The sequence below is a fragment of the Ascaphus truei genome, chromosome 5 (genome assembly GCF_040206685.1).
Source record: "Ascaphus truei isolate aAscTru1 chromosome 5, aAscTru1.hap1, whole genome shotgun sequence".
Lineage (NCBI taxonomy): Eukaryota > Metazoa > Chordata > Amphibia > Anura > Ascaphidae > Ascaphus > Ascaphus truei.
The window spans coordinates 129,163,356-129,184,004 of record NC_134487.1 but is presented as its reverse complement, the minus strand read 5'-3'; the positions used below and the strand labels follow the sequence as shown (position 1 = coordinate 129,184,004).

General features: G+C 46.4%; 1 protein-coding gene across 6 annotated transcripts in view; it reads right to left on the bottom strand.

The window, feature by feature from the left end:
• Positions 1-20,627, bottom strand: part of BRD8 (bromodomain containing 8) — a 38,497-nt gene extending 17,870 nt beyond the window's left edge. The window contains exons 1-22 of one of the 6 annotated variants that reach the window (XM_075600750.1): positions 20,507-20,627; positions 19,741-19,837; positions 19,010-19,079; positions 18,227-18,276; positions 15,651-15,773; positions 14,396-14,476; positions 14,205-14,269; positions 13,266-13,402; positions 12,891-13,109; positions 12,627-12,768; positions 10,829-11,002; positions 9,959-10,224; positions 9,185-9,577; positions 9,002-9,089; positions 8,828-8,868; positions 8,522-8,742; positions 8,322-8,414; positions 6,799-6,867; positions 6,458-6,635; positions 4,052-4,156; positions 3,115-3,159; positions 2,172-2,468 (exon numbers count right to left, since the gene is read on the bottom strand). In XM_075600750.1, coding sequence (XP_075456865.1) covers positions 2,409-2,468; positions 3,115-3,159; positions 4,052-4,156; positions 6,458-6,635; positions 6,799-6,867; positions 8,322-8,414; positions 8,522-8,742; positions 8,828-8,868; positions 9,002-9,089; positions 9,185-9,577; positions 9,959-10,224; positions 10,829-11,002; positions 12,627-12,768; positions 12,891-13,109; positions 13,266-13,402; positions 14,205-14,269; positions 14,396-14,476; positions 15,651-15,773; positions 18,227-18,276; positions 19,010-19,079; positions 19,741-19,837; positions 20,507-20,603 — 2,814 coding nt within the window. In that variant the 5' untranslated portion in view covers positions 20,604-20,627 and the 3' untranslated portion in view covers positions 2,172-2,408. Of the gene's footprint in view, positions 1-2,171; positions 2,469-3,114; positions 3,160-4,051; positions 4,157-6,457; positions 6,636-6,798; positions 6,868-8,321; positions 8,415-8,521; positions 8,743-8,827; positions 8,869-9,001; positions 9,090-9,184; positions 9,578-9,958; positions 10,225-10,828; positions 11,003-12,626; positions 12,769-12,890; positions 13,110-13,265; positions 13,403-14,204; positions 14,270-14,395; positions 14,477-15,650; positions 15,774-18,226; positions 18,277-19,009; positions 19,080-19,740; positions 19,838-20,506 lie in introns of those variants that run through there. The other 5 variants (XM_075600744.1, XM_075600745.1, XM_075600746.1 and 2 more) reach the window with 5 other exon arrangements.
• Positions 20,628-20,649: the final 22 nt, after the last annotated feature.

Sequence of the window (20,649 nt, the reverse complement as noted above, 5' to 3'; positions counted from 1 at the left end):
GTACCGCCGCGTTGCTACGCTATTGCGGTCTCAGAGCTCCTCCGCTCGCAGCTATTGCTGCTCCCCCTTCCGCTGTGGCGGGCTGCCGGGTACTTTACCGCAGCGTACTGGCGCTTATGCGGTGAGTCTGGGCCTCCATTGGTCCCTGCTGCAGCATTGTGCGCCTCGTGTCTTGGGCATTGCACTAAGTTCCTCCTGCTGCAGCCGTTTCCCCCCACCCAACAGGGGCACCCCCGACTCTAAGGGGTCTCCGACTTGCCCCCCGCAGGGCGCACCGCGGAGCTTCAGGGGAGAGAGGTTGAGACCCTGGTTATCTGCACAAAGTGCAGTAGGTGAGCCCTGTTAAAAAATAACAAATCCTACACCTAGCTGTGAGGACAGGAAAAAGACTAGTGTGCAGGTAGAGGGAGGGGCCTTATATGGCCTACCTGCAAAAGTCTACTTCCTGTCCTACCTAGAGTGAGAAGGGATTAACCCAATGGTGCCCACTGCCAGGGTGATCAGGAAAGAGCACGAATATAATTGCCTTTTCATCTATTGCTATCGCCATAAGAAATGGCTCTGCTTTTCTGCAGTAGCATATCACATTTGACTGCAATAAGAAATATTTGCCTGAAGTAAAGACTCGTTGAAAATTCACACGTCCACAAAACTATTCGCCATTCCATTCCCTGAGGCATGTGGCCTAATATCATTTCATAGGCTGTATTTGTGCTGTGCTTTTTCTCCATAAAAAACTCCCCCCCCCACCCAAAACAAAATAATGAAGGGAACACCAAAAAGGTGACCCACAAAAGCAACATTTTACAGTGTGTACGGCTGCACTTTCTAGTTAATGTCCTTTAACCTACCTCATAGGTTGTCACTAGTGTTCCCTCATCAGCATATTGAATAATTTAGGCAAAATGCCTGCCCCTGCCCCTGCCACCGCCCCCCCCTCCATTAGACCCCTACCATTCTACAGTGCATAACAATTTTGAGACAAAACACCAAGCACACCAGGACATTATCCTGGCGCTGTCTATCTGTTATAAATCCTACTTGTGAGTACAATACCATTGCGTTTGATTAACATAACATAATACATTATATGCATTTTTGTTATCCTTTTTTTTTTTCCTGTAAAAAATGCAAACTTCTTTGACTGAATATAATCTTGAAATATTGAATAATGGAAGGTTCTGTAGAAAACTGTACCAATGACTACACAGGGTATTCATTTTTAGTGGGATATCGTTTCTCTCCTTTCATTTTCCTGACAGGAGCCAATTGTGTTTTCGATTTCCTTTATGAAAACAGACAATTCATCACCATTAACTCAAATTACCAGCACTGAGACTCAGAGCATCACTGCCCCGATTCATAAAACATTTTAAAGATCGGTCCAGTCACAGAATGAGGAAAAGGTTGCATGTGATGGACAAAGACATTGCTAGCAGTTATATGGAAGCAGAAACAGAGCCGCATATCCCGAGGGGCTCCACTGGGAAATGTCTCCGGCCCCGCTCACTCTGCTAGCTACACGACGTGCGCACGCACGTTCGTCACTTTCATGTTTGACAATGGGAGTTTTAAGACTTGAAACTACTCCCAGCAGCGAAGTACAGCGTTGACGCTGCTGCAACTCAGGGAGACGACTGAATTGCTGACTTTGTGCGGCAGCAGCATATCGTGTACTGCGCCAGCCAATGAATGCTCCATCTTTTTTTTCTAAAAAGAGGATGAAGTCTTCTTCCCCTGTCCCGCCTACTGTCAGTTCATTCAGTCTGCTGGGGATGTTCACACATCGCCCAGCAGACAGAGGCTCGCAACCACGGTCGCATACAACGTCGGGGAGTAGGCAGTGTGAGCTCAGCCATACACTGTGTACTGCAACATATAGATTTTTTTAGGCTCTTTACAGGAAGAGTTTCATTTTTTATCACTGTCTGTGGCATTTTCAGGATTTCTTGTACAAACTGAGTCCAAAGCCTAATTGTGAATAGCACAATAAATGCAAGAAAATGAACACTAAATGCGATCTTATTTTCATTGCTTTAAATAATCATCTCTGAAAATAAATATACTTGGTAACTGAAGGGCACAATGTAACATCTAGAGATCCACTTACATGCACTTCTTCAGATTTGGGGAGATTTAAAAATAAAAAAAATAAAAAAAAACACACAAAAGATTTTAAAGTAGTTTTACTGTACATATCTACAACCTATAAACAATGCTCTGCCAATGTTACCACTTTATACAGGGCAGGGTGAATAGAAGAATGGGCGCCTTCTGGAACCCAGGCCTTGGAGTTTTGCAAAACCTGTTGCAAAAGTATAAATCCAAGTCGGAATCAATCAAATCTAATCAATCTTCTTTTTCCTGTAACCGCACGACGTCCACTGCTGTGCCCCGTCCGTTACAGCTCACTTTTTCATTTTCATGTCTGCTTCGATAGCACAGCGGCGGCCCCGGGTACCTCCATCCTGGTAAATATGGAACAGGGAAAGGATCAGAGCAATGGCTTGTTATCCGAATCAGACTTATGCAGATGAAAAGACGCACATTCGATTTCCGGTCACTCAAGGGCCTCGGGCTGCACACAGGCTGACTAACTTATTTACATTACGATAAATAGGGAGACTGCTCACATACCTGCGATTCTGTGACAGCCTAAGCTGGGAACGTCTGCTGTCTCATTCTAGCGCTGCCTCAACCCTGTCTGTATTCAGATTTCAAGGCTCTGTCGCTGCTCTTATTGAAAATACAGCTATGCTGGTGAAGGAATAAGTTCTTCTGTTCCACACCAAGGGCAGCATTTGGCTGGGCCCTGCTACCTTTTGCAGCCTGTGTGTAAGGTACATAGTGGGATTGTAGCGAAACTCCACATATGTATCCGTCCCTTACTTACTATCCAGAGCAAGCAAGTAGTAGAGACATTTGCAATGCATAGAAAAAGAAAAGGAAGCAGTTCACTGCACCACAGACACAGAAGCAGGACTAAAAAAAACACACAACATATCCACATTAAAACAAATACAATAACAGCTCATCAGCAAATCATATCCTCGAAGGGAGAAGAATCCTGAGACAACATTTCTCCCCACCACACTGCAGCTATTCAATACTTACAAAGAGAGATAGAAGGAAGGCAGGAGAGCCCATGGGGACACTGTCCTGTTAAAGGACAAACAGAAAAACAGATCAGATTCCATGGAGACTCTCCAACACAAGACGCACACTGACAAGTTTGCAGACACACAGCACAAGAGCAGAAGAGAAGCCAGAACTATGACACGGAGCTCAGAGGGGCTAATAGGAACCAGGCAGGGATGCAGGGGGCCTTTTAAAATTAATTTTCAGTACTTCCAAGTGCATTTATCAAAATAGGATATCAGTGCTGGCTGCTCTTGCTACTCAAAACAAAGAAAGGAGGAAATTCAAGAGAAGACCCAAGATAAGACACACCCCTCTACCCAAATGCTCAGGTAATTATCATTTGAAAGGTACTAGATCTTGTCACACATGAGCACCTGTAATAGGATGAACTAATTCCTCCATTGGGAGGACACCCATATAGAAGGGATGATTGGCAGAATTTTTACTCCTCCACTCCATCCCCTAAAGAACAGGAATTGAACAGTATTTTTTCCATGGTTTATTTACTTCTGTTCTATGGGACGATCATTTGCAATTACCTTAGCATGCCATATTTGACAAAAGACAAGTTTTACATAAGAGAAAACTTGTTGGCAGGGGGAGAGGGGGGACAGTAGCAGAGGCTTGGCAAGCTGCACACCGAACCTATGGCAAATGGGGTTAATCATGTCACCACCATACCCCCACTGCAGGGTATGGTACAAAATCCAACCTTAAATGAATAATCTTTCAAAACCAGAAATGTTCACTTTTGTAAAATGGATCTACAGAGTCTAGAAAGCTCAAGGAATATCACTGCATAACATATTGCAATTCAAGAAGAATCCACTTTTCTCCACGGCCAACGGAATAAAAAATCTAACGCTGCACTCTTTCTACTGGCCTCCAGCAGTGAGAGGAGCATTCTTACCTTTTCCGAGGCGTCTTGCTTGCGCATAGAATCTCGACCCCGCAGGCTCTTGGCACTAATCCCCGACTCGGATGTCTGCATAATAAGCTGGGTTGCCAGGAATTGCTATCAGAGAAGAGAGAAGCAAAGGAAACAGGGTAAATGTTTCTATCCTGAAGCTAGAGCAGTCATAACTGACAAATTCCTAGCTTGGCTCTTCCTTATCAATAGGAAAGGAACAAAGTGCTCCCCAGTCTGATCACCTGTGGGGCTGTACAATATTAGCATGAATCTTAATGCATTTACTTGTGTCTTGTATCAGTTGTTTAGATGCTGCAGATACTACTGGCTAGAGTAGCTTCAATAAATGTGCAGAATTTGCATGAGTAGCTTCAAAAAATGCAATTAGGAATTTCTTAAAAAGGGGATAATTTGTCTTATTACTATAAAGCAGAAATTCCGCCCATTTTGCATTTGTATTTTTTTGCAGGATTTGAACGGAGCAGTTCCCCAGAGCTGAACAGTGCTGTTTTAAGCTGCACCCACGACTCCTGATATACTTACCATTTTAGTTGCCAGTTTACATCCAGGATTTTCGACGAGGCCAAGTGACATTCAACGGAAAAACACGTCACCTGTTGCAGCCCACAGAATGTGGCGGACATTTTGATTTCCTGAATTAGCGCTGTAACACCAGCAACTGTAACCAAGTATCTTAGGAACTGGGGGGGTGGAGTGGGGAGAGTAACCCCAAACCAAAAATAGAAAAATAGCAAGGTGGGGGGGTTCTATGTTTGATGGTCGTGATACCTTCCTTATATTATGCAAATAAAAATTATACTGAGATTATGATAACCTTTTAAGAGCAGCGTGAAAAATAAATATAAATTGCTCTCAAGTGCTTAAATACAACCACGCGTTAAAAATAACATATTGATGCTAAGCGTTTCAAATTCTTATGTTGGTAACAAATATCCAGTTTTTTCCTCGCCATTTCGAAATAAAATTTGACTAACAGAGAAACCGCTGCTGCACTTTGACCTTTTATGCTGCGCCCTCTGACTTATTTTGGGTACACTTTCTGGCTGGTCTTCTAATTCGCATTACGTTTACAAATTGAGGACCGAGCTTAGATCAGATGCTCAAATTAAAACACTGAATAAAAAGTATGGATTCTAAAATAAATATCCAAGATAACACTAAATTACTTGTTCGTAAATTTACTTTTAGACCCAATTATTATTTTTTCAGTTCCTAATCTCAAATAATCCTTGACGAAGAATTCTCTGTAGGACAAATTGCCTTTTGTTTAAGTACAGTATGCATTTCACTCATCACCTGGGATGTGTGTGTGAATACATCGTTAAGGCTTGCGTGTCATGCATTTGAGCAATGTGATTGCATTTTTGTTATTAAAATGACGAGTTATAACACTCCTCCCTTTCAACATCCATTTTACACAGTCAGTTTAGCAGGGACTTGGGTATGTTTACCAATTTGCCTGTAAGAGTTACCAAGTTCATCACAATTTTTAACACTAAGGCTGCACCTATAGTGCCGTCGATGGCGATATGATGGGTGACGTCACCTGTTGCCACCGGCGAAAGTTATATTTCGCCGGGCGGCAGCGTCGCAGGTTTCCGGCCATTTGATTGTTTCAAGGGCCGTCACATGAGGTGGCAGCCCTTGAAAAAAATCAAATTTTGCCGGCTACCAGTTTTCGCGACGTCGCTCCGTCGCATTGTTGCCGTCTCGCTTACTATAAGCGCACGCGGTGGCAGCAATGCATTTGTTTTCGGCCGACGTTGCGTCACCGGCACTATAAGTGCGGCCTAAACGTATTCCAAAATATAAAAAAAAATATATACCAAAAAAAGAAACCAAATCAATTGATTGAATCATTGTTTCAGTTAATGAAATCACATTGCTATTTGGTTATTTGAAACCTTAACGGATTCTTATTGTTCAGAACTGGATAGCCACATACAGTATATTCAGATTCTATTTCGTCTTTTGTTAAATTATATTTGACTTTCACGTCTAGTTGGTACAATGGGAGTTGAACATCTATTCACAAGAAAGACACTGTTTTCAACACATCATATGTATCGTCATTTCCTGAAATTAACCTTTTTTTTGTCTTCGGAAGCAAGAAGCATCTATATTAGAGAAAATAGCATACATACACTTTCTATTTAGCAGACTCAATTTGATCCAATGAATAAAGGAATAAACTGCAACGGGTTACAATTATTTGTGGACAAAAAACAAATTGGTGTTACACTTTACTAATAAGTTAGTATCGTTCTACCGATGGAACATTATACAAATGTAGCATTTCTCCCAGCGATTAATTGCAGATGACACTACCCAGGCAACCCCACCCCTCACCCCCTGCACAGAATGGGAATGGGTTAAAGAAAATACCTGGATCTGCTCCAGCACATCCCTCTGCATTTCCACGGCCATATGATACACGTCGTGGTCAGAGCTGTTGTACATCACAGCATTCTGGAACATCAGCATTATGTCTCTCTGGAACTCTGCAGTGCTCCGGATCAAGCCGGTCTCAATGTTCTTCTTTATGGTAGACAAGTCCATAGGCCTTGAGTTAACAAATGAAGGAAGGTTGAGAGGGAGCACTAAGAGGAAGTCATCAGGAGAAGGAGGCATCGCAAGTGGGAGAGGAAAGGGAAAGAGGTGAGCCCCAAGTGCCAATCATAGAAGATTCTGTTAGCAGAATACGGCACAAACCACCCAGGCTTTACCTCTGTACAATGCTGTGATAGCCAGGAGCAATGTCATCGGTCACAGGCTGGAGGAACACATTAGCATATCTGGGGCAAAGAGATACAAGTGTCAGAATCGGATCTGTGACTTAAAATTCCTAGCGCTTTGATGAATTAGGAACTAGCCAAAAACTAAAGTTATCCTGCCTAGATTGTGTTTTTTTGTACAATTAAACAATTTATATTGGAAGAAAAGTCCCACATTACAATATTTTAACTAAAATATATACAGGCAGTCCTCAGTTATCCAACGGAACCCGTTCTGGAAGTAGCGTTGGATAGTGAAACCGTTGTAAAGTGAGTCCCATGTTAGTCAGTGGCGGTGAGCGTTGGATAACGCATTCCGGCGTCGAAAAACGTCCCGTAGGGAGGCATTGTAAAACGTTGGATATGCCATACGTTGCAAAGTGAAATGTTGGATAACGAGGACTACCTGTACAGTCATATAAAAATAGCAGCATACAGATAAGTTGTGAGGCATCTGAGGCTGCGTCCATACTGTGGCAGACAGCGCGGACGCATCCACACGCTGAGCGAACAGATTGCCTTAAGGCAGTGTTCGCGTACATGCAGCGTGTGGGCGCGTGATGCGTGAGAAATCAGTTAAAAACTGATTTCTCGGGCGGTCACGTGAGCGGTTTGCCCAATGAGGGCGAACCAGCTCCATGACGTCATTGGCACGCCCACAGACACGCCCATGGATAGCGCGCGTACCATGGCCAGGGGAAGCACCCGCTTTCCCTCAGCCTCCGCGCGCCTCCGCACGGGAGAATTGTCTATGGACACAGCTTGACTTTGATCAATCCTTCTCACCAAGAGTTTTAGCGTGGGAGACACATTCGTGCTCCCCATTTCCTTTACACTAATGCTAAAACTAAGGGGGAAAACCAAAGCCATACAAACATTCTGCACAAGACTAGTGTGGGATTTGTAGCCCCGACATTTCCGCCCTTAATAAAAATCATAAACCAAGCACCTAATCAACAAAGCATAGTGAATAGGTAAAAGAAGAGAAACTGCACATCAGTGTACAGACTATGCATTTACAAGAGGCTCTCTCAAGGCTGAAGCATTAAAGGGAATAACTGCAGGAGAAATGAAACACCTCCAAGTCTACATCTACAATACAATTAACTACAAAGCAGAAACTTACACACCCAATAAATTTGCAGGAAAGCTACAAATGTAATGCTGCCGTGCCCTCAATACAGCCCACCCTGCCAAACGCAGCAGCTTCCTTCCTGAGGATCAGTGTGGAAGATGAAGTTGGGTGCTTGGTTCTGATCAAATGAAACCTGACTGGAATAAACAGGTGGCTACCCACCCGTGGAAATGGTGGATACTTCTGACTGGTTACCTCAATGCACGGTTTTAACCCCTTTGCTGCCCGAGGGGTCAGACACACACAGGCTCTGTGCAGTGTGGCTGGCCCCTGTGGTAACATAGGGGTTACCGTTTAACCACACAACTCGAGTTGCGTTTGGCTCTTTTTAGCTACTGACCTGTGGTTGGCAGCTGCTCTCCACACCAACATGATGGCTTTTTTCCAGATTTTCTGGGCTTGTATAGCTTCTTGGTCTTCACTGCAGACTGAGCTGAAACCATAATGACGACTTAGTGTTGCTACTGAATGAAAAGGGTACCCCCCCTTCCCCCAGATATTGTACACACAAACACACTAATGGTTCAGAAAGTTACTCACAACTGGGAAGATGCCGGGCTGCTGGGAATGGAATCCGCAAGCGTATGTGACTGGAGGTGGGCATTATGGATGCTGAACCCATCGTCACTCTCACTAATTGGGGGCTCGTTATCCATCTCAGACAGATACTCCTCCCCAGCTTCTTCCTCTTTGGGTTCCTCTGGGCTACCAACTTCACTTGCAGCATCATCTTCCTCGTCTTCCTCCTCTTCTTGAGAGTCCTGGGAAATGGGGTGAAATGTGTCACTGTCCATTATTTCCCTTACACGAAAATAATTTGGGTAAAAGCTTGCATAATAAGGTTACCTTGTTGAGACTACAAGACTGAGGCTCTGACTTTACTGGATCTGAAAATGGGAGAGGAGCAAAGCAATGAGAACACATCAAGGGCATCACCCCACTTCTTATTGCCCATTATTCCCCACCAATGCTAGTAATAGCTATATCCCCAGAACTGGTACAAAGTGCCTCAGTGCATACCCATTAGTTCCGGTCTGTGCTCCGATCCTAGCTCTGTCTCATCCTCGTTTGGGAAAGCATCACTCTGAGACACTTCAGAGAGCAGTTCCTGCCGGCAATAGAAATGGATACTAGGATTCCACAATATTTGCAATAAGTGGTTCCCCCTGTAATCTGCTCTCCTTCATTTCTCTATAACAGTACCTCAGACTTCACATGGTGCTCTGCTTCCTCTTCCTTGATGGGCTCTCTCTCAGTGGCTCCTCTTAACTCCCCCAAGTCCTCCGTGTGTCCCAGGTGAAGAGGTGGATGGGAAGGGACTGAGCCCCCCTCTTCCTGGGCAGGTTCCAGGTCTGGGTCAGGAGGTTCGGTCTTTATTTCAGCCGTCAGCTTCATCAAGTTCATTATGTTGTTGGGTTCCCTCTGCTCTTTTGCCCCTGGAATGAGCGGCTGCCCAAGCGTCTCCTGCTTTGCTGTATGTTCTTGGACAGCTTGATCCCAGGGCCCCCCAAGTGCTTGGGGGTCATCGTTCTCCACACAGAAGGACAGGGCAGCCTCAACTGCAGCTACGTCCAGCACCTCGGGGTGATCATCCACCTGAGCCAGGGAATAAACGGTTAATCATGAAGTGCAAGAACAAGGGCACTGTCACAGTGCGCGTGGTAACCCGATCGTTTTCTTAAAAGCAGCATTTAATGTTTGGGGAAAAAACCCAAATATATACTCTTGTCATTTCAATCATATTCCTTCTCAAAGTTGTCCTATTTTACAGTGAACAGTTTTAGAAGTAACAGAGGAAATCTTAGTAGTGATTTTTATTTGAATTTGGAGATGCATGGATGGCTGAAATTGGGCTGTGACTATTGTGAATGTTTGTTTGTGAGATGAGAAGCCTCGATATATTAAAACCCTGCACTTCTTGCACTTGGAAGTTTCTGAACGTGATCTCTCTGCCTCAGTTAGACCAGCTCCCTTTACCTTGTCCTCGATAATGGCAATGATGTCACCGACAGTCTCAAAGTCCAGTTCCTCCCCTGTGTAGGATACAGCAATGTCCATCTTCTCTGCTAGATCCATGTCTCCCTTGCCTACTGAGGCCTCATCCTTCAGGTGTCTGCTGCTCTCCCCGCTTGCCAGGCACTCGTTGCTGATGGAGTTGATAATCATGGAAATGTCACTGCTGTGCATGGACACCGTGACTGTGTGGGGGTCTGGAGCAGAGCCACTGCCCTCCTGCTGTGTCACTATAAAGAGAGACCATGGGGGGGGGGGGGGGGGAGGATGGGAGTCACCACTATCCATCATGCAGAACCCTCATCTGAAAAACAGGCAAATCTTTTTCTAAACTGTGTAGATCTACATCAACTTCCTAGGATCCGTCCCTTAACACTAAAAGACTGGTCACAAAAGCATGTTTCAATCTCACAAGGGACAACGCCACTGGTGACTAGCACTGTGGAAACAGAATATTTTTGTGAACAAATGATGTTAAAAGTAGCAGGTGAGCTGTTATGGTAAAGTCTTAAAACTGCTGAGAGCGGTGATGCTAGGAGTTAAGGGACATCTGTCTTCTGTACAAAACTAGTGTGCTACTTTACCTATAAAACTGGTGCATATGTTGTCCAATTCTTCCTAACTTCCAAATAGCTTTGCAGCAGCATGTATGTATTTTAAGGTACTCTGACCACTGAACAATTTTGCGGAGTGCATATTCAGAATAAATTGTGAGACCACCCTTGGACAGGAACATATGGAAGTAATATGGTAGACTCGGGCAAAGATCTTGTTGCAAAGAAGTTCAGGTGCAGAACAATTCGGTATCAAGCCGGGAGCCCAGGACAATTTTACCTGGGACAGCCGCAGTCATTGGCAGTGCTGACATCATGACAATGGTGGCCTGGGACTCTATAGGGGTCAGCAATGGTTTACACGGAGACTCACTGGCAGCGGCAGAGAAGGAAGCAAGAGGTGCAGCGAAGTGTGCAGGACCAGCTTCTAGAAGCCGGGACAAAGTGGGAGCACCTAGCAGGGCAAGAACGGGACGGGAGAACGGAACGGGAGAAGGGGAGGGGGAGAAGAGACAAGAACGGGAGGGATGAGGGAGGAGGAGAAGAGACGAAAACGGGGGGAGGAGGAGAAGAGATGAGATATGAGAAGGAGAGGGGAGAAGGGGATGCAAACGGGCGGGGGGGGGAAGGGAGACGCAAACGGGGAGGGAGGGAGACGCAAACGGGGGGGGGGGAAAGGAGACGCAAACAGGGGGGGGAAGGGAGACGCAAAACGGGGAGGGAAGGGAGACGCAAACGGGGGGGGAAGGGAGACGCAAACGGGGGGGGGAAGGGAGACGCAAACGGGGGGGGGAAGGGAGACGCAAACGGGGGGGGGGGAAGGGAGACGCAAACGGGGGGGGGGGAAGGGAGACGCAAACGGGGGGGGGTCGAAGGGAGACGCAAACGGGGGGGGGAAAGGGAGACGCAAACGGGGGGGGGGAAAGGGAGACGCAAACGGGGGGGGGGAAAGGGAGACGCAAACGGGGGGGGAAAGGGAGACGCAAACGGGGGGGGGGAAGGGAGACGCAAACGGGGGAGGGGGAAGGGAGACGCAAACGGGGGAGGGGGAAGGGAGACGCAAACGGGGGGGGGAAGGGAGACGCAAACGGGGGGGGGGAAGGGAGACGCAAACGGGGGGGGGGGGAAGGGAGACGCAAACGGGGGGGGGGGAAGGGAGACGCAAACGGGGGGTGGGGAAGGGAGACGCAAACGGGGGGGGGGGGGAAGGGAGACGCAAACGGGGGGGTGGGGAAGGGAGACGCAAACGGAGGTGGGGAAGGGAGACGCAAAAGGGGGGTGGGGGGAAGGGGAAAGAAGAGACGAGAACGGGGGGGGGAGGGGAAAGAAGAGACGAGAACGGGGGGAGGGGAAAGAAGAGACGAGAACGGGGGGGGGAGGGGAAAGAAGAGACGAGAACGGGGGGAGGAGAAAGAAGAGACGAGAACGGGGGGGGGAGGGGAAAGAAGAGACGAGAACGGGGGGAGGGGAAAGAAGAGACGAGAACGGGGGGGGGGGAGGGGAAAGAAGAGACGAGAACGGGGGGAGGAGAAAGAAGAGACGAGAACGGGGGGGGAGGGGAAAGAAGAGACGAGAACGGGGGGGAGGGGAAAGAAGAGACGGGAACGGGGGGGGAGGGGAAAGAAGAGACGGGAACGGGGGGGGGGGGGAAAGAAGAGACGGGAAAGGGGGAGGGGAAAGAAGAGACGGGAACGGGGGGGAGGGGAAAGAAGAGACGAGAACGGGGGGAGGGGAAAGAAGAGACGAGAACGGGAAGGGGGGGGAGGGAGAAGAGACGAGACCAGGAGGGGGAGGGGGAGAGAGAAGAAGAGAACGGGAGGGGAGACCAGAGACAACCGTGTGCAGGGCATCAACAAAAAGGCAATAGAAGATAGACCGTGAAAAAGGAGCGAGAAACATAAGGGAAAAGTGGAAAAAGAGGCAGAAGAGGCAAGGGTCAAGTGGGATGAGGAGAAATGGGTCGAGAGAAAGACAGGGTGTGAGAATAACTGAAAAGGGCATGTAACGAAGATCAAGCCAGCAGCTTGTATTTTGGTCTCCAATCAACCAACTACTGAACCTGGGTTAATACCACATACCTGAAGCTGCTGGGGATGCTGGGATTGTGCCTGGGACAGGCTGCAGCTCCCCCCCATGCAGAGCTGGAAAGACACCTACATCCACGAGGACACCGGAACCAGTCATGTGACCAGATGCCAAGGCCATCTCTCCCTCACTGACCTAGTAAGAAGGAAATGGGTATGGCAAGAAACAGACTAGCAGGAATCACTTTCCCCATGGCGGTTCTGTGGGTAGTGTGTGGGGGGGGGTCATTCTCTGGTGGGCCAGGGGTGTTTCCATACCAGCCGGGGACTCGTAGGCAACAGGCTGCCTTTCTTCAGGAGCTCCGAGAGCAGCGGGGAAGGGGGTGGAGTTGCTTTCTGTCCCAGCATCTTTTTCTGGGGCGAGTCGTCCATCAAAGGGGTCAACGGGGACTCCAAGGGGGCGGAGGTAGGAGGAGGGGTGTCAGGAATCCCAATGAAGGAAGAGACTGGGGTGCTCAGCAAAGACCCCACACTTACCTGAAAAGCAAAAGAAGGAGAATTAAGATGGACATAACCAACAGGAAGGTTCCTCTAGCACTGAAGGTGAAATACAAATACCCATGTCTTGTGTCCTTCTGGAAACGGATGGACCATAAATGATTGAATTGCTTAAAATAATAATAATATACATACCCCCGAGCGTCCCTCCTCAGCGCTGCTAGGTGTCAAGTCCCCCAGGACAAATTCTCCTCCTGGAGATGACGATCCTATGGAGGACCGACCCATTGTGCTCGATGTCCTGCGAGGAATGTTCTTAACTGCCTGACGAGCTGCAAGAAACCAGGTAAGTCTCAGACCGCCCGCTGCAAAACTAAATACTAAAAGCCGATGACCAATCCACTCACTGCTGATGAGCACGAGCTGATTAGAAGCATCATAATCCCCAATTCTGAGGCATCTCTGCGCGAGATATCAGGCAGAAACCGAGGCCTGGCTCCTAGTCCCGCTGGCTTGATTCCCATTGGTCAGTTTGAACTTCCCACTCTCCTTAAGCCCGCCCCTGTGGGCTGTCCTAAAGCACTGTCACCTCCCACGGTCATGATTGGTCAGTCTCAGGCGAACCATCGCTTTCTGATTGGCAAGCAAAGATAATCTCTTTGCCAATTGGTTCGGCTCCAGGCCTTCTACAGTTTCAGATGGAGGCCAGGAAAGTATGTAAGCCTATGCCGATCAGAGCTCTGGAGTTGTTAGATATTCTGAGGTTCATAGTTAGCCTTGTTGTCAGCAACTAGAAGGAGATTTAATCCCGTAAGCGAGTGGCTATCATCCCAAGGTACTGGAATACCCTGAGACAAACAGATTGTGGAAGACACACATCAGCTAGGATTTCCCCTTTGGCGAATTTACGCTCATTTTGTGCAGTGTGTTGCTTCTGTTAGCTCTGGTCGAAATAAACTCAATTTAACTCCATGTTCTGTCGGGTGCTTGCGATCCCAGTGTATTCGTCTGGTCTCCTATGATAGTACTTTGCTGCACTCTCATTATGCGTTTTGTTTCTCACCACCAGAAGGTGCAACCCTTCAAAAGATTTTAGAGAACAGACCTGAAAGACTAACTCCATGTCCCTCTTACCTTGATAAGCAGCGTCTGTGGCCTTTCTCTTCAGCTCTGCCTCGTCTTCCGCCTGTTTCTTCTTGCTATAGAAAACAGTGAGAGAACATCTGTCAGGCACGAAGAACCAAGCTAAATGAGCCCACAGATTGCCAGCAGACATAATGAACACGCAGCGAGAGGCAGAAGTGTGCAACATAAAGAGAACCCACACCACAACGTCATTCCACAGGTCCTCCAGCTTGCTGTCCATGTGGCCGCTTTGAATCAGCTCTGCTTCTTTCTTTAATTTCCTAAAAATAAGAGGAGAAAGGCTTTACACAACCAAACTGGTTCCCTCCCACCCAGGTTTTCACGAGTTGGCTAATAGTTCTGCTTGAGCACCCAAAACAGTCTGGGAGACTGATGGGCAATGGTCCATAATTGCCTTGCAACACAAGCCTCCTAAAAAAATATAATAATAATGTCGGTCCTCCAAAACGGGACCTTCCTCAGGGGGTTTCGTGACGTATTATAGTTTTCATTAATACATTTATTTTTGGTTGATCCATTACTGAGTGCTGTTTCCTGATTGCGGACTGACTGTAAAATGGTATCGTATGGTTATATTATCAATATGGGACATGCACCTACAGCCTACAAGTGCATATAGGAGTGCCAACTGATTCTTTAACTATGCACATACATATATACATACACACTTTTTTTTTTTTTTTTAAATGGTTGCTTTCTATCAGGTTTAATATTATCATACAAAAGTGCAGGCACGTTTAACAGGAAACATAGAATTTGACAGCAGGTAAGAACCACTTGGTTCACCTAGTCCACTTATTTTCCAACCTGCTGTAAAACCCCAATTTTTAGGATAGCCTTTTATCTATCCCAAGTAGTTTTAATTCCCTTTCTGCATTATCCTGTACCACCTGTTGCGATGCTAGTTTATCCAGGTTTGTGAGCCTGTGTGGGAGCTGTGCACTTAGAAAGGCCACAAACTGCACCTTAGCATGGGTGTTATAGCAGTCAATTACAGCAGGCGCTTCCAAAGTCACTCCCCACAATGCTTTGAGTTCTCAGTGGTAAGGCAGTGTGGGGCGTGACTTGGGAAGCTCCTGCAGTAATATTCCTATGTATGCTGTCTGCACAAGCCCAGGGCACTATACTGCCAGGGATCGCTCAGTTTTGTTAGCAATATGCCAACTAGTAGGCAAAAGGATTGATTAATTAGGGGTTCGTGGAAACCAACATTTTCTAGCAGGAGGGGGGCTACAATGTGTAAAAAATAAAAAAAGTTAGGAAGCTCTTTTCTAGGTAGATACAGTAATATACACCAATGACAGAGGTGGCATCACTTTAGAAGTCACAAATATATGAAGTAGTTATAAAGCCACCGCATTGTTATTTTATTTGCATGCCAACACAAAATGAATCAATTTGACACGTTCACTGTGGGGAGATGACCGTTTTCACCTGTATTTTTCCTGAGTCTCTTTAATCATCTTCTTCAGCTCCTCGATTCTTTCGGCTGTCAGTTTCCTTACGATGACGTCCTCCACTGTCTCCACGACTTCTCCCCGCTCCCCGCGCTTTCGTCTGAACACCAGGGATAAGTCACAATAATGTATACGGAATCAAGTGGCTAAATAGCCCCCACAGATCTGTCTCCTGCCAAATGTATGTTAACTCACTGAAGTACTTTCACACAGCAAGACTCTCCAAACTCTTTCCCTAACCCCTTCCACTGCCAGGGAGGCTTACATTTCAATGTAAATGGGTTACAGAATTGTAAGACCTTATCAGGGAGTTAAAAAGGAGTGAAACAAGTGAACAATACATCACCTACTGCCCCTGAATCCTGGATTTGGAACAACGCTGGAAAGGAGGATATTATCTATCCCAGACTACACATCTCAGCTCTAACCTATTGCTGCCATGCATCCTCTCTGTGCATGACTTCTTTTTCTCTCACTCTTTGCTCCTCTTTTCTATAACTGAAAATTGTCTCACTCTGTCTGACTCTGGTCTCGAAGCTGCCCTCTCTTTCTCCCACACTCCGAGCCCGGATGGCAGGGGAGGAGGCGTGGGGCTCCTGCTCTCTATCTGCCGCTACCGTACCTTTTCTATTGGTCCCTCTCTTGCTTTTCCCTCCTTCGAGGCTCACACTGTCCAGCTATCTCTCCTCTCCCTGTCCACATGGCGGTCATTCAATGCCCACCTACCTCTACTCATCCCCCTTCTGCCTTTCTCTCTCACTTTGAATCCTGGCTCTTTCTTTCTCTCCTCAGACTTCCCGTTCTTCTCCATGGCAACTTAAACTGCCATATTGATTACACCTCTCTCCCTTGGGCTTCCCGCTTTCTCTCTAACCTCTACTTTTGGCCTTCAACAGTGGACTGCAGCCAGCACCCACAAGGATGGCCACCACCTAGATCTGGTTTTCACTAAAAACTTGTCTCTCTCTGATTTCTCCATTTCCCCCATTCCACTCTTTGACCATGACCTCATGTTCTCTCTCTCACCTCCCCTTCTCCACCTCCATATACCCCTCGTTTCTGCAAAGACCTGCGCTCTATTAACCTACCAGCTTTTGATTCCACTTTACGCTCCTCCCTCAGTTCTGCTCCACACCCTGGTCAGGAACTACAACTCTGCCCTGTCCTCCTCTCTTGATCTATATGCCCCGCTTTCTCTCTGCCGTTCTCGCCCTTTGAACCCCAGACCCTGGCTAAATTCCCACACGTGCATGCTGCGTTGAAATCTCACACTCTCGCAGACTTCCTTCACTACAAATGTATGCTACCCTGTTTCAACCCTGCCCTCTCTCAAGCTAAACAAACCTACTTTTCTTCACTAATCAACACACACAAGTCTAATCCACGCCGACTCGTCTTTGACTCACTACTCAGACCACCATCTGCTGCCTGTTCTTCTTCCTCCATTTCACCTCAGGACTTTGCCGACTATTTCAAAGAAAAGGTGGAATCCATACGTCAGGACATCCACTCTGTATCCCCCTCCCATCCTACACCTCTTCCTAGCTCTCCTCCTGTCTGGAGGAAGAAGAGGCAGCTGAGGGTGGTCCGAGTAGGGAGTCAAAGACAGAAAAGTCGGCGTGGGTTAGACTTGTGTGCGTGTTGATTAGTGAAGAAAAGTAGGTTTGTTTAGCCTGAGAGAGGGCAGAGTTGAAACAGGATAGCATAAATCTATAGTGAAGGAAGTCTGCGAGTGTGAGAGATTTCGTTCAGAGGAACGTGTGCAGGAACGCAGCATGCGCGTGTGGCAATTAAGCCAGGGTCTGGTGTTAGAAGGGGCGAGCACGGCAGAGAGAAAGCGGGGCGTGTAGATCAAGAGAAGAGGATGGAGCAGAGTTGTGCTTCCTGACCAGGTTGTCAGGGTCTGGAGCAGAGCTGAGAGGGGAGAGGGAGGAGCGCAAAGTGGAATCAAAAGCTGGTAGGTTAATAGAGCGCAGGTCTCTGCAGAAATGAGGGGGAGAAGCGAGAGAGAACATGAGGTGATGGTCAGAGAGAGGAAAAGGGGAAAATTGAGAAATCAGAGAGAGAAAAGGTTTGTGTGAAAACCAGGTCTAGGTAGTGGCCATATAAATACAGACATACATCTACCCCTGCCAGGATTTGTAATGCTAAACAGCTGGTTTGCTTCTTTTTCAGGTCATTTTAAGGCTGCTGCTTAAAAATGTAGAAAATAAATCACCAGCCTCCAATTCTACAACAAATAATTTCTAGAAATAAAAATGTGCGATAAAAGTACTTATGCGACATTGACAAATGTTTTTAAAGATCTATTTCAAAAGTCAGAAGTGACCTCTCCCTGCTAATGTCAAACATGAAAAATGGTTAAAGGAAAGGCTGCAATTTCAGAAAGAAATGTCAATATCCTTCAGCTTTATTTAAAGAATATGGAATTGAGGAACTTTACAAACTCTGGCCCTAGCTATTACCAATTCAAAGTGTCTCCTATCCTTAAGGGGATTTTTTTTTAAATTCAGCCATATAACAGGGCTCCAGCACCAGAAGTCTCATACTCACTTTGGAGTCTCTGTAGTCTCCAGCAGTTCAGAATACTGTGACGCGCAGTGCTGAGGACAAAGCACACGAGACATTAGGGACTAGACCATGAAAGGATAATGCACTGCATCCACAACACGTAAATTATTGTATTTAAACTGAAGATAAAATGCCACAATTATTGATAACATTCTTGAGATCCTTGGAACCATTCCTTTCCAGACCACATAATTCTGACTCCGAAGGAGAGCAGATCACTTTGAGAAGATCAGAAAGTTGGGTATGATAGTCTGAGCTCAGATCTCTGTTCTGTGTCTTCATTCTATGTAGCATTCTGTGTTAACGGATTCCTGACTCAACAAGCCATCTGAATATTGCTGTTCAATTACAGATATCTAATGGTTTGTATATGCTTCTTTCCTACTTTAATCCTTTTTAATTTAATTAACTGTCCTTCTTTTTGCTCTATGTATGCTAATGTTATCAGTTATGTGTCTATCAAGTATTGAGTCACAACATCAGTTCAGCAGCTCCAGGAGCTGCACATTCAAAAAATAATTAGTTACAGGGTAGTATTAGTAGACGGGATATGATCTTAGGCATTCTGTCTATTAAGTAACCTTTTCACTCTTTATTTGATGTAGCACCCATACCTATTTATTTCTACCCACACTGAAAAGCAAAAAGCAAAGTCTTTCCCCACTGTTGCTGCTTCATGGTCAGTGTTTGCCCGACCAACGCAGGCATATTCCTGTTACAAGGTTGTGGGTGCCATAGCAAATTCGAAGCCTTAGATGGTCTTACCTTTTGGGAAAACCAATCAGGGGGGCGCCCTGGTTCTGCAAAGGGTTTGATGGCACGACTCACCGATACCCTGAAGGATGGTAAACACTTAATATAAACAGCCTAACCAAGGACTTCTATAAATGATTATATCAAAATAGCCCCGGCACAAAACATCCTGGCAGCAGACTTGGATTCATTCAGTAGACTTTGATGTTAAAATAGAGAAAACACAATCTGGCAAATGACTGTGCTGTAACAAGACCCCCCCCCAAAAAAAAACATTACCTCAACTGCATTAGAGGGCTAAATAATAAAGACCACAGTAGGCCGTATAAATACAGGCATACCCCGCATTAACGTATGCAATGGGTCCAGAGCATGTATGTAAAGCGACAATGTACTTAAATTGAATCACTACCTTTTTCCCCACTTATCAATGCTTCGGTACAGGTAGGGAGCTGGTATTACTGTTCAGGACGTGCTGACAGGCGCATGCGCGAGCTGCCGTTTGCCTATTGGGCGGGGGGACTCAGCGCGTCACTACTACACGGTCTGTAGGGCAGAATAAGTGTCCGTACTCGCGAAGCGAGTGTATGGACACAGGGGTATGGTGCTATTGAAAATACATCTTTACTTGCGAGTGTACTTAAATTGAGTGTCCTTAAACCGGGGTATGTCTGTACCCTGATGCAAACCACTAGATCAGTCATACATGTGTTAGTGAAGGAATGGAGACATTGTCCTCTCACCAATTCTGGTCGCCACTGCGCATGACTGAAGAGGCGAGACACAGCTTCTCCCGTATGGACCATGGCTCGGTTGGACCAGAGCTCATCAGTTTGTGTTCTTTAGCAGGAGGAGAGAGAAAAAGAGAGAGCCATTGCACTGACAGCAAAAGGCAGCACCCCAGGGCTCAATCTAAACAGAATACAAAACTAAACTGTCCAATCCACACTACACCACGCTCCACAAAATGCTGACTTGTGTGTGCGCATATCCCTCTGTCATTTAACCACAGTAATACCCAAGAGGAGTTGTTCTAGACAATATTTTTTCTATTGGTCTTACAGGGATTAGGTGGCAAACAAAAATAGTTGACAGTTACAAAGTTGTGGCTGCAGTTAGAAGTGCACAGTAATATGAAATATTGCTTCACTTTACATTGGTACATTTCAGAGCTGAAAAACAGGGAGAAGGGCGATATGGCAATGTGACTGTCTAATCACACAGTATCCAATCTCCTCTTCCACTATACTCACGTACAACTACGTCCTCCTGCCTCACATTATCTAATCACTTTGCTTAAGCCATGCACACCAGCACAAGGAACCCCTGAATGAACGTATGAGATATATATATATATATATATATATATATATATATATATATAAGCCTCTCTAGCTTTGGAGACACTAATGCCCCATGTTATCCCTGCACTATCCCCGTGTATTGTAACGCTGCATGTTCTCAGCCCCCTGAATAATAAGAATAACAATCACTCCTCTCTGCACTCACTGCCAGTCCCGGCCGCCATCTTCACAACCACAACAAAGCGTAGGAGCACCGCGACACAGAGCGCCGTGCCCCGCTGTCTGATGGGAGCTGTGACCATAGTGCGGGGGCTGCCGGAAGTTGTAGTCCGATTGTTTCCTTTAACC